Below are 13,921 nucleotides of genomic sequence, written 5' to 3' on the forward strand. Positions count from 1 at the left end.
TCCAAAGGCTCGCCAAAGATCTCTTGCTTCACTTTTCATGCAAAATATGCAAATAACGTCCATTGAGTTAGTTGCTACAAAGAGCTTTCATGTAGAATGTGCAAACAATGTCCAACGAGTTAATAGCTACAAAGAGCTTACTTACACAATTTGACGGGTGGCGTTGAATACTTTCTTTCTCCACTCCAGCTATGCACCAAGGAGTAAAAACTAAACGCTTCTTTTTGGAGTCTCTCTCTCTCTCTCTCTCACACACACACAGATGAAAAGTAACCAAGTACATGGTTCATAGATTGACCCATACATATCTTAGGCTGACCCCAACAACCCTTATAATAGATTATCTCGAGTCCTCCTAGGTAAACCTAAACCCTATCATGGAGCAGGCTGAGAAGGCCACAAGCTTTTCTAGTAAGAGAGGAACCCACCTATGTCTTCTTTGAAGAAGAAGATTAAACCCAGCCTCCACAAGTATATAAAAATGGGAAAATTGATGCCACATGGAAGAATATACTTTCTTGCTTTCCAAAATCTATGTTAGGCATCCTTCCACCAACACTGACAAGAAAGGATTTGTATCAAAGGCTTCGAAATAGATTTTAATCTGCCGGGTGTGGAACTATGGTGACACCTAGCTCAAGCCATCATTTGCAAACAAAGCACAATGTGACATCAAGTTTTTTTTTTTTCAAACAATGGTGTTTCATACTATCACCCCCCACCGTCAGCCCGACGCCCGCAAGTAGTCTGCTCTTTACGAAAGCCTCTCTCGCGCGCGGAGAGAGAGCACCATGGCGATGGCGATCGATTCACCACCGTTTGCAAAGCCCGATGCAACAGGTGTATCGGAGCTGGAAGAAGAGGAGTTCTACACTCGCATGAAAACCCTAGAGCGTCAGCTGGAGTTTCTGGATATACAAGAAGAGTATGTAAAAGATGAACAGAAGAACCTGAAGCGTGAGCTCCTGCGGGCGCAGGAGGAAGTGAAGCGCATCCAGTCCGTGCCCCTGGTCATCGGTCAGTTCATGGAGATGGTGGACCAGAATAATGGCATCGTGGGTTCCACCACGGGCTCCAACTACTATGTCAGAATCCTCAGCACCATCGATCGCGAGATGCTGAAACCCTCAGCATCGGTCGCGCTGCACCGCCACTCCAACGCCCTTGTCGACGTCCTGCCCCCTGAGGCAGATTCCAGCATCTCTCTCCTGACCCAATCAGAGAAACCCGATGTTGCCTACAATGTAAGTTATCTAAATCGTATTTTTCTGCTCGGTGAAGATGTACTGGTTTATGCCCATCATACACATACATGTAGTCATTACGTGCACAGATAGGTACGCAATACACATACCTGTCCGGGTGGGGATTGTTAAGTTACCATTAGACATTGGCTAGGTTGGGGATTGGGTCCAGCTTTGACCTTCTGAATTGGGTCGTTTGGTAGGTTGCCAGGGGAGCTGGGCCAAGAGTTGTGAGTGGGTTTTTGGGCAGGGCACTTTGCTAATGCATGACCTATCAAGTGCTTTAAGATAACGACTAGAGCGTGTCCAAGGGCCACATCTTGAAGTGAGCTGCCAGGCAATACCAGGATTGGCCTGTCAGGAGTTGAAGGCCTGGCTAGGTAAGAACCCTGAAAATGACATATGCCTGAGGGTGGCGACAATCTCAGAGAAGGCCAAATGCGGGCTAGTTGTGAATGCCAGAGGAGGTGTCCAGGTTGCAGGCAGGTGTGGGGCTGGATCTGGTATAACATGTGGAGCTACACTTGGAGTGTGCACGTGCACGCACGCGCGCGCGCACACACACACACACACACACACACACACACACACACACACACACACACACACACACCCTACCCACCTTACACCTACACCTATGCCTACACCTATGCATACACATGCATACATATGTAACTATGTTCAGTGTGCGTGCACGCACGCACGCACACCCACCCACCCACCTACCTTACACCACCTATGCATACACAAGCATAGATATGTTCATTTACATGGTATGTATAATGTATTACATGTACAATAGATACATGTCAACACATGCATGCATAGTGTAAAGTGCTAATGAAGAAAGGAAGATTTCAGAAGCACAATCATATGAAGGTAATTTACTCTTAACTTGTATTCACTCCAAGAGCCCAAGCCCTAATTTATAACAGTTAGAAGTACAGATGGCTGCCTGGAAGTTACAAAAGATCAACACTTAGAAGCCCAAGTTGGTGGTTTTTTCGTATTTCAGAACTGTGCCAGACCACTTCTAACACTTGCTTTCATGCTATGCTCAATGGCTCTATCCAAGAGAACACATTGGAGGTTTCCCAAGTGCTTGTTATGAACATCTCTAGGGCAATGAAAATTCCTGACTTGCCTACAAAGAGTAGGGAAACAAGAACAATTGGCATCTCTTGAGTGGCCTGTGAGAGCTCCATATAGGAGGCTGTTGATAACTTTGTTTTAATGCAAACTTTGGACTTTTTGAGCCAACATTCTAGGAAAGTCGTGCGGTTTTGTTTAATTATTGCAAATGTGCATGCTCAAACTGACTCTCTTTTTGTTTTAATGGCCATCAGGACATTGGAGGATGCGATATTCAAAAGCAGGAAATACGAGAAGCAGTTGAACTTCCTTTGACCCATCACGAGTTGTATAAGCAGATTGGCATAGACCCCCCACGTGGAGTTCTTCTTTATGGCCCACCAGGGACGGGGAAAACCATGCTGGCCAAGGCTGTGGCCCATCATACAACTGCTGCTTTTATCCGTGTTGTTGGCTCTGAATTCGTGCAGAAGTATCTTGGAGAAGTAAGAAGTTATTCACCCTTCTTTGTTGTCATACACATTTTTCCTCTTCTTTGATGAAGTTGAAAAGCATGGGCAATGCATATTTTGTAAAAGTGGGATTGTGTTAAAATCTTGTGTTAAACGTTGATTAATTCGCATGCATGCACCAAGAACCAGCGCTACAACCTTGGTTTCAGCCTCAGTCTGTCTTGAAAGCAGTCTCAATCATTGAAAACTAGTCATGAGCAGATGCTAGATGAACCTAAACAGGTTATGCTATGGTGATAAAATCCATGGAAATATTTATTATAAGGGATCTCCAAAGGATGTAACAATCCTCTAGCCTAAGGCACTTAGTCTTGTTTACCTGATGCTAACGACACTTTACCACATAGTCTTGGACTTCTGCCCTCATTTTGGGTGATTAAAACAAACGTTTTACCAAGTAGTAGGTTCGTTGTAACCCTAGATGACCTAATGTAGGAGCATCGTGACAATCATAAAGGATCCTCTTCCTAATCTCAGCACTATCCGGCATGCAAACTCATTTCCGAACAACAACCTGTTCTGAATAATATACTGACAGGTGGCCGACGGCAGTACTGTTGGCCGACTAGGAGCATTGGTGCATATATATACAAAGGTAGTCAAATTGTCATATTCATTTGGTTGCCTTAGCATTGTACTTCACAGAGCGTTTCTCTATAGGCGAAGTGCTAACCAGGAGTGAATAGTAGGTTACAGGGCTGTGGTTTGATGTCCTCATTCTCAACCACATCTTGTACTTGAATTTCAGTCGTATTACTTCGCTCTTTCACATGATACAAAGCAGCAATTTAGGACTCGTGTGTGCTGCATGTGTGATTCCACTACACTCTTCTTTCTATCTCTGGAAAACCTCAGCACATAGGCGCAAGTGTTGTACAATTGGTATCAGGGCCTAGGAAACTTGCAAATGTCTTTTCTTTTCTGGCACCAATGTGCGTTTAGGTTTATTCGGGTTCTCTTCATTGCACCTGGATTATTTGGGGTATATCATGCTTCCTTGCCCCACCAAACCATATTCACGAAAAAACCCGTTTCTAAAAACCTTGAAATCTCTTGGTTAGGAAAGTTTCAGGGAAAATAGAATTCACATTCTTTGAACATTTTTTGGGGTTTTTTGAGTAGATCCTTTTGTAGTAGCAACTTGAGTGTCCATGGGCCCTCTCCTTATGTCCACGATCAGCAAGGTAAGTGGGAATCATATTTGCCTTTAGTTCAAGCTGTTTTGAATGATTCTTTTTCTTCAGCTATTGGCAGGACTCCATATGAGGCAGCGTTTGGAAGACCATTCCAGTCGTTATTGACTAGAACCTCGTCTTCAGTACCTGAAGCGAACAGATTGATGAAGTCTTACCAGGAGATTTGGAGTCAGTAAAAGATAGGTTGGCTAAAGCGCAGGAGGCCTACACTTGACAGGCCAACAAAGATCGAAGGGATATGAAGTTTTCGGAAGGTGATTGGGTGTATCTTTGGATTATGAAGCAAAGGTTGAAAGAGGTGGGCAAGCGATGCCCAAAGTTGTCATTCAGGAGCTTCGGACCTTTTCCCATCCAGAGAAAGATTAACGATGTTTCAATGAAGTTGAAGCTACCTCCGAGTTGGACTATGCACGATGTATTCCATGTCAGTTGGTTAAAACTATATGCAGGTCCGATCCCTTTAGAAGTAAAAGACGAAGCGGAACCAAATATCATCAGGGTTCCACTGTAGTCGTCCGAGGTCAGGTGTGCATTGTCTTGCACATGCGTCCAAGGTCAGGTGTGCATTGTCCTGCACATGAAACAGTGCCAGTCCGCGCTGTGAGTCTCCCTCTAGAATGATGACAGTTGTTCTGTGTGTCTGGTATGACATTGGATGCCAAACCGTGAAAGAGTGCACAGAGCGGAAGCAATAGAGCACTAGAGTGTGCTGAATAGAGAGTGCAAGAGAGAGAGAGATATGGAGCAACTATGTTGAATATACTGAAGCAATACAGTCCCAAGCAAGAGACACAAGCAGTTTCATAAGTGAGGGAGCAAAAGATATACAAGGCAAGATGAAAAAGTGAGAGGCCAGTCCACCTATTTATAGGTGGGGAGAGCTGGCCGACTGGAGCTACATATGTTGGCCAACTGAACATCAGCAGTCAGTTGGCCGATTCGGAAAAAACTATAGAGACTGGGAAAAATCTCAGAAAAATATGTAAAATAGGGGTGGCTAGCCCACAATCAAGGGCCATGCAAAAGGGACCAAAAGGACACCAGAAATGGGCAGAAACTGGGGATGAATGTGCAAACACTCTCTCTCAGCACCAGATGCTGAACAAACTCCGAGAAGCCGAAGATGAGGAGCCAAGGAAGCCTGAGAAACCGGCTTGGTGAACAAATCTGCAGCATTCTCCGCTGAAGGACAATACTCCAAACGCAAATCTCCAGCAAGAACTCGTTCACGAACATAGTGATACTATATCTCAATGTGTTTCGTACGAGCATGAAACACAGGGTTCTTGGCGATGGCGGTGCAACTCTGATTGTCACCCAAAGAAGAGTAGATCCGGAAAGAGGACAGCCAAGCTCCTCCAATAATCTCCGCAACCAAATCGCCTCACATGCAGTATAACAAACCGCACGATACTCCGCCTCTGTAGAGGAAAGCGCTACGGTAGGTTGCTTTTTACCATGAAATGACTCCAGACCTGAGCATAAAGGCCAAGATCCGTCATCTCAAACTCTGTCTCCGAAGCATCCACGATTGAACGAATCCTCACAGAATAAGAACCTGTAAAGATGAGGTCATCAACATAGACCACAATGATAACAATCAACCCCTTGTCAAGGAGGATATATAGGTTCGAATCTGCATGAGAATGGTGTAGGCCGAGCTTTTGAAAGAACTCATCAATTCGCTGGTACCAAGCCCGCGGAGCCTGCTTCAGACCATATAAAGTCTTCTTTAGCCGGCACAACTGATCTTGTTTGCCTGGAACAACAAATCCCGGCGGCTGATCAACATAAACCTCCTATGTAAGCTCTCCATTAAAGAAAGCCGACTTGACGTCCATCTGGAAAACGGGCCATCTATGATGACCAGCAAGAGCAAGAACGGTGCGAATGGTAGTCATCCGGGCCGTCGGAGCAAAGGTCTCATCGAAGTCGACTCCAGGGCGTTGAGCATAACCCTTGGCAACCAACCTCGCCTTGTGCTTGTCCAAGCTGCCATCCGGTCGGAACTTCGATTTGAAGATCCAGCACACACCAATCACCTTACGCTCTGCAGTGGCCTAGGCACCAAAATCCAAGTGCCATTCCGTTCGATAGCATCAAGCTCTGCCTGCATAGCACGACGCCAAGGCTCATGTGAAAGAGCCTCGTCCACAGAAGTGGGATCAGGACCATGAATGATAGAGGACATAAGAGCATAGTTATTAAACATGTTGTCCTCATGAATTTGTTTCCCTGTAACTCTGGAAGATCGCCGGAGAGAAGGAAGCTCACGTAACCGAGAATCACGAACTGTCTGATAGTACCATCCAGGCACAGATCTGCTCGAACTCGCTAGAGGAGGAGCAGAGTCATCATCATCTGACTGAGAATCCACAGCTGGAGGTGTAACAGAAGAAGAGGGAGGAGGAGGCGGCGGAGACAGAGGTGGAGGAAGAAGATTCTCACCACCCCCCTCTGAAGATGTAGGAGTCTCGTCGAACACCACATCACGGCTCACAACAACTTTGCTGGCCTGAGGATAATAAAGACGATATGCCTTGGACACAGTGCTGTATTTGAGAAAAGTCATGCGCTGAGACTTCGAGTCCAACTTGGAGCGATGCTCCTTGGGCACATGAACATACGCTGAACAACCAAATATCCGAAAATGAACAATGGAGGGCTTCTCACCATGGAAAGCCTCATATGGAGTTTTATCTGGAAGAGCAACAGTAGGAGACCTGTTCTCAATGTAGACAGTAGTGGAAGCCGCCTCGGCCTAGAAACGTCGAGGTAATGAAGAATGCTCAAGCATAGCACGGGCCATCTCCATGATGGGGCTATTCTTCCTCTTTGCAACTCATAAAGCTGTAAATTGAGTTTTTGGGAATACGTACCACCTGCAAAACACATGTAGACCACTTGTCAGTTCCAAACAGGTGTGCACATACACGTCCACAGGGTGGCCAGGCGTCCCCGGTCCCATGGACAACACAGGCAGACATCTCAGGCATTGTCCAGGCAAACAAGACAAGTCATCCAAAGATAAAATCAAAGTCATGCACCACATGAGTGCAATTATATTGGAAGAAACACCCATGTGCTCCGCAAAACGGCTTTTTGAACATCATTTGGATTATATGAGTATTTGGTTGTGCCATTTGGACTTACGAATGCTCCTGCCACTTTCAATAGAATGATGGACAAAATTTTTAGACCTCACCGCAAGTTCACAAGAACTTTCTTTGATGATATTATCATTTTCTCAAAGAGTGAGGCTGAACATAAAGAGCATCTTGCCATTGTTTTTGAAGAGCTAAGGAAACATAAGCTTTTCATCAATGGGAAGAAGAGTGAATTCTTCTTGTCAGAAATTCACTATTTAGGGCATATTGTTTCCAAGGATGAAGTACGCATGGATCCTGCAAAGATTCAAGCAATCAAGGATTGGCCAGAATTGCAGAATGTGCATCAAGTTAGGATCTTTATTGGTTTATGCTCGTACTATCGTCGATTCATTCGACACTTTGCTTTCTTAGCTTCACCGTTACATGATCTAACGAAGAAGAAAGTGGAACTCGAAAAGATAGCTTTTCAAAAGTTAAAGGATGCCATCATATCAGGGCAAGTTCTTATTATTCCAGATTTGCATAGGCCTTTTGTGGTCGAGTGTGATGCATGTGGAGATTGCTTGGGGGCTGTTTTGAACCAAGAGGGACATGCAGTGGCTTTTGAAAGCCGCTGCCTGCAACATGCGGAATTGTATTTGCAGGTTTATGAGAAAGAGTTGTTAGCCGTTATTCATGCTCTTCAAACATGGAAGCATTATCTTTTGGGGGCTGAATTTCAGACCACCAGAGTTTACGGCACTTTCTTACACAGCCTAAACTCTCGGAAAAGCATCTAAGGTGGGCAAACTTCTTGTCCATGTTTCATTTTCAGATTTTGCATACCCCGGGCAAGAAGAATTTGGTGTCGGATGCTTTGTCACGCAGGCCACAAGTGCATGCCGTAACTACCGCCTACCACAAGAACTTATCAGGGATGCCATATATGTATGCTTTGGACACAGATTTTCAGCTTATTTGGGCTGATTTGAATCATGGTACTGCTGTCCCATCTTATTCAATTAGAGATGGGTTTTTGATGATGCAGAATCGTATTTGTGTAGTATGTGAATTACGCCAAAAGGTTATGGAAGAGTGTGATGCTCCGCCATATGCTGGTCATCGTGGTATTCTGGCTACTACACAGGCTTTGGAAAGATATTTCTTTTGGCCAGCTCTACGTAGGGATATTGAAGCTTATGTGCGAGAGTGCATAGTGTGTCAGAAAGTCAAGTTTGACAAACACAAGACACGTGGTTTGCTTCAGCCCTTACCCATTCCACAAGCAACATGGGAAAGCATTGCTATGGATTTTATTATGGATCTTCCGAAATCGGCACATGAAAATGATGCTATATGGACTATTATAGATCATTTTAGCAAACAAGCACACTTTATTTTTGTGAGGAAAACAATCAAGCCAGAGCACATGGCAAAGTTGTTCTTAGCTCAGATTTTCAAACATCATGGCATGCCCAAGTCTATTGTGGGGGATAGAGATCCTCGGACTACCAGTTTATTTTGGCGGGCATTGTTTATTAATATGGGCACAAAGTTGAGTTTTTCATCAGCCTATCATTCTTAGACGGATGGTCAGAGTGATAGCAAATTCAGCTATGCTTGAATTGCTCAAATGTTATGTATTTGAGCAGAAGTCAGATTGGGAAAAGTATTTGCCATTGGTTGAATTTGTCAGAATACGCAGCGGAGATGATGACCAGATCTGGGAACACGAGCAAAAAACGCATGCAGAAAAACAGCACGAGAGAGATAGATGTAGGCGTGTAACTCTGCTTTGATATACACTAGAAGATCCCGAATATGATACAAGTGTGGTATGGGGGCTGGGGGCCTATTTATATGCCCCCACATCAGCAGTCGGCCTGTTGTAGGCAGCCGATTGGCCCTGAGAACTCCACGACCAGCACACATCTCCAGTCGGCCAGATCATCAGCAGTCGGCCACCTCCCAGATGCAGTCGTGGACCAGTTCAGCAGTCGGCCAGCACATGGGCTGCCTCCCAAGCCACAGAAAAATGGGAAAAAATAGGGGAAAAATGCGGGGAGTGAGGAAAAAATGATAAAACACCTGATAAGGGCGGGCACACCCACAACAAAGGCCCTGGTGTATAAATCTAGACAGGAGATGACTTCTAACACCCCCTCTCAGCTCCTGGCTGTGAAACCAACCACTGGGAGCTGGGGTGCCGCCTGAGCAAATCCTGAGAGAGCGACTTCGTGAAGAGGTCCACCGTACTGTCCTTCGTCGAACAGAACTCTAGCAAGATGTCATCAGCAACGATCTGTTCACGAACAAAGTGCCTCTGGATGACCATGGGTTCCTCCAGTGGAAGCCCAAACCTGCCGTGCAACCTCTGCATCCGCACCACCTCACAAACAGCATCACAAACAACCCGGTACTCTGCCTCTGTTCTCGACAAGGCAAAAGATGATTGTCTCCAACTGCCCCAAAAACTTGCTCCTGGGCCTGAAGTAGATCCTCTTGTGTCCGGATCTCCTCCCCAAACTGAGTCACTCCAACCGTGGAGTTGGACTCCATCCAACAATCCCCCTCCTGTGTAAAAGAGTCCATGATTCTTCGCATGCCGCAAAAACCACAAGAAACGCAATCCTGCCTCCCAAAGAGTCATCCGCAACCATGAGCTCAACCGCCTCATCAGGAAGCTCCCGTCCAATCTAGTGTCCATCAGCCAGATCAATGAACCATACAGCTTCTGAGTCAAAAAGGCATCACACTGCTCACAAGGATCAACACCTGTTACGGTGCACAAACAAGTCCTGGAAACCTGATGAAACCTGTCAACCACCCCCTCTGAATCCGGAACCACAAAGCTTGGAGAAACCACCTCCTTCTGCAAGTAAGCACCTGCCACCTGCCTGGCTTTCCGAAAGGTCCCCATGGAAAGAACATCCTCAACAACTGGAAGTTCTATGTCCCGAACACTACGAGACATCAGAGCATAAGTGACCTGTTCAGCTTCCTCTGACTGATGAACACAAGAACTACCAACATTAGTTTTGGAAAGTTCTTGCCAACTGCTGCCATCTACTGGCAAGCTATCCACCATCTGGTCCCGGAAAGCCCGCACCTGTAGCGTATCCACACGTAAGTGGCCATTACCAGACTGCCACTCATCACAAACCTGAGGACCTGGGAGAGAGAGTGATGAAAGCCTGTAAACTCCATTCTCCACTCCGCCTTCCCAAACCACTTGGCCTGTTGCTTTGTCCTGGAGAGCAACAAAATGCTCATCAAACTCCACCCGTACGCCAGTCTTGCAAACCTGATGCACTGACAACAGATGAAAACCAAGTGCCGGAACATACAACACCTGGGAGGAATGCTTCCCCCCTCTGCCATCGGGAACTATCTCCATCCTGCCCTCACTGTGAACTGGGATAGTGGATGTATCTCCAGTAAGAATATGACCAGAAAGCCTGCAGAGATCCTGTAAATCGGAACGGGAAGGAGTCATGTGCCTGGAAGCACCACTATCGAGATTCCACTCCCGAGTATCCGTTGCGGAGAGTCCTCCAATCTCCTCCCTACCTGAAGAAAATGAAGCATCGGTGTCCATCATCTCCAGGTGCACAAAAGCCGGAGTTTTTCATGATTGCTGCTGAGGAATCTTCACCCTTCTCGGTCTTCCGCTTGGGACACTGTCTCCAGTAGTGGCCTTTCTCGCCACAATCATTACAGGTCCTCTGCCTTCAGTTTCTCGCGGTCAGCGTCGGACTTCTTCTCAGAAGACTTATCCGATGAAGCCTTCCCTTTGCCCAAGTTACGGCCTTTCGACCGTTGGCCAGTTAAGGCCTCCGAACCTCCACCCTGAGGAGGGTTCGTGAATCGTTCCTCCTGGTCCAAGACCATGGGCACAAGCTCCTCCCATGTGATGGTGCTGAGCCTGCCACTGGTAATCAAAGACGAGTAAAATGCTGAGTACGAAGAGGGCAAGTGCGACAGCAACGTTATGGCCATGTCCTCTGACGATATCTCCTTCCCAGCCTGAAGCTCTTCCTGCTGAAGAGCCTGCAGCTTGTTAATATGCTCCCGCATCGTCGACGACTTTGCAGGGTTCATAACCCGCATCTGTACTTCCAAGGAAATCCTCTTCATGGGCGATACCCTGTTGTAAAGTGAGGCCAAATGCTGCCATATACCTCTGGCTAGCGTCATATGCTTTACATGATTGATTACCTGTAGTGTGCAGTTGAGGAAAATAAACGAACGGACCCTGGCGTTGACACGATCCCACATCTGTGTCTGGGCCTGCCGGTCCTTTCGGGTTGACGGTAACTCCCCTTCCTCTACTTCCAGCCGTGGAACACCAACAACGACGAAATCAGCGAGGTCGTAAGACTCCAAAACAGATTCCATCATAACCTTCCATATGCCGTAGTTACTCCTGTCCAACTGACGGTCCACCGGGAACGTGGGGAGTGTCAGGATCTTCACATGTCTCTCGGCCATCTGATATACAGATCTACCATTGCGGGGATGTACTCTGAAAAGGGTGGGTGGGTGGGAACAAAGAAAAACTAAAACCTGCAAGTGGCTGTCCAGCAAATCAGCCCGCCTTCCTCTTGCACCTTCTCTTCCCAATGAGCCCAAAACTGTCCACCAATCAGCAACACAGCAGTCCCCCCTCGTGCTCACACAAATCCCAAGACCTATCTAGAGCCTAAGCTCTAATACCATGTCAGAATACGCAGCGGAGATGATGACCAGATCTGGGAACACAAGAGCAAAAAACGCATGCAGAAAAACAGCACAAGAGAGAGATAGATGTAGGCGTGTAACTCTGCTCTGATATACACTAGAAGATCCCGAATATGATACAAGTGTGGTATGGGGGTTGGGGGCCTATTTATATGCCCCCACATCAGCAGTCGGCCTGCTGTAGGCAGCCGACTGGCCCTGAGAACTCCACGACCAGCACACATCTCCAGTCGGCCATATCATCAGCAGTCGGCCACCTCCCAGATGCAGTCGTGGACCAGTTCAGCAGTCGGCCAGCACATGGGCTGCCTCCCAAGCCACAGAAAAATGGGAAAAAATAGGGGAAAAATGCGGGGAGTGAGGAAAAAATGATAAAACACCTGATAAGGGCGGGCACACCCACAACAAAGGCCCTGGTGTATAAATCTAGACAAGAGATGACTTCTAACAGAATTTGCATACAATAACACGGTGCATACTTCAAGTAATAAGGCTCCATTTGAGATAGTCTATGGCAAGGTGGTGCTTCCACCTATCGTACGAAAAAAAGATGAAATCTTTGCAGCAGATGAGTATGTCTGTGATTTGGATACTGCGTTTGCACAGGTTCGAACAGCGAAAGATCTCAAGCTGAGCAGAAAAAGGCAGCTTACAAACACAGGCGAGAGGTGGTTTTCAAGGAAGGTGATTGGGTATTACTAAAGTTTGAGAGAGCACGTCTTCGGAAGTGGCCGAGTAAGGAAAGTTGGTTTCCTAAGCTTTCAAACAGGTATTACGGGCCATTCCAAATTTTGCAAAAAATAAATGAAGTGGCATATAGATTGGTATTGCCCGATCACTGGAAAATCCACAATGCCTTTCATGTCAATTTGTTAAGGCCTTATTGTCAAATCCCCACGGATCCCCTCGTGATCGATCTTGGTTCGAAACTCGAATCCCGCAAACAAACGAACAACAAACAAGCAAGGGGGTGCAGGCCTGACTCACCTCCCAACCATGACAGCCGTGGGCAAGCCCACAATCTTGGCTGTCCCCACCGAGCCACGAGCTGAGCTAACTAGGTTGACGTACCGACCAATCTCCTCCTCGCGACGTCCCATACCGCCACGAAGCTGCCCTCGCGGGCCTCGAGATCGCTGCCGGCCTCGGCTGCATAAAGCAGGTGCACGTCTGCACTAGATCCAGGCTCCAAGACCATAGAGCTCTCACAAACTCGCGAGACTCTCTATGTTTCAATAACTAACCTTGGCCACCCTTTTATAGGCTCTTGGCCGATCATCGGGCGTCCACACTTGGTCGCCCGCCCGTCCATACTTGGGTGCCCGCCCGTTAGTATATCCCTAACTCAGCTCGTCAATCAGCCTGCCTAGTTCCAAGCTTCCTCTAACGGCCAGCTCTCCACGTCAGCCGTCAGCAAGCGGCGGGCTAATCCACGCGCCAGTAGGGATGCGAAGATTGCGTCATACGCTTATCACGGAATACAAGATCAAGTGGAAGGATCGTGTTGAGGAGGACGCTACATGGGAGACACTGACTTCTCTTCAGAGAGATTACCCTGGCTTTTTAGTGAGCTCAGGCGTGAGCTCTTAGAGGAAGGGGAGTATGTCATGTGCACAGTGGGTATCTACCGTGTGCTATACGCATGCAAGACTAGTTTCGAGGCTTGGGGAAGCTTGGAACTAGGCAGGCTGATTGACGAGCTGAGTTAGGGATATACTAACGGGCGGGCACCCAAGTATGGACGGGCGGGCGGCCAAGTGTGGACGCCCGATGACCGGCCAAGAGCCTATAAAAGGGTGGCTAAGGTTAGTTATTGAAACATAGAGAGTCTCGCGAGTTTGTGAGAGCTCTATGGTCTTGGAGCCTGGATCTAGTGCAGACGTGCACCTGCTTTATGCAGCCAAGGCCGGCAGCAGTCTCGAGGCCCGCGAGGGCAGCTTCGTGGCGGTATGGGACGTCGCGAGGAGGAGATTGGTCGGTACGTCAACCTAGTTAGCTCAGCTCGTGGCTCGGTGGGGACAGCCAAGATTGTGGGCTTGCCCACGGCT

The 13,921-nt window shown here is 47.2% G+C and overlaps 1 protein-coding gene across 1 annotated transcript in view; it reads left to right on the forward strand.

The window, feature by feature from the left end:
* Positions 1–677: 677 nt before the first annotated feature.
* The window catches only part of RPT3 (regulatory particle triple-A ATPase 3), a 50,003-nt gene continuing 36,759 nt past the window's right edge, over positions 678–13,921 (forward strand). The window contains exons 1-2 of the mRNA XM_086821672.1: positions 678–1,244; positions 2,591–2,821. Of these exons, the coding sequence (XP_086677798.1) occupies positions 792–1,244; positions 2,591–2,821 (684 nt within the window). The 5' untranslated portion in view covers positions 678–791. The remainder of the gene's footprint in view (positions 1,245–2,590; positions 2,822–13,921) is intronic.

Source organism: Cibotium barometz, chromosome 27, assembly GCF_041138505.1.
Source record: "Cibotium barometz isolate CiBa-2024 chromosome 27, ASM4113850v1, whole genome shotgun sequence".
NCBI classification, from domain to species: Eukaryota; Viridiplantae; Streptophyta; class Polypodiopsida; order Cyatheales; family Cibotiaceae; genus Cibotium; species Cibotium barometz.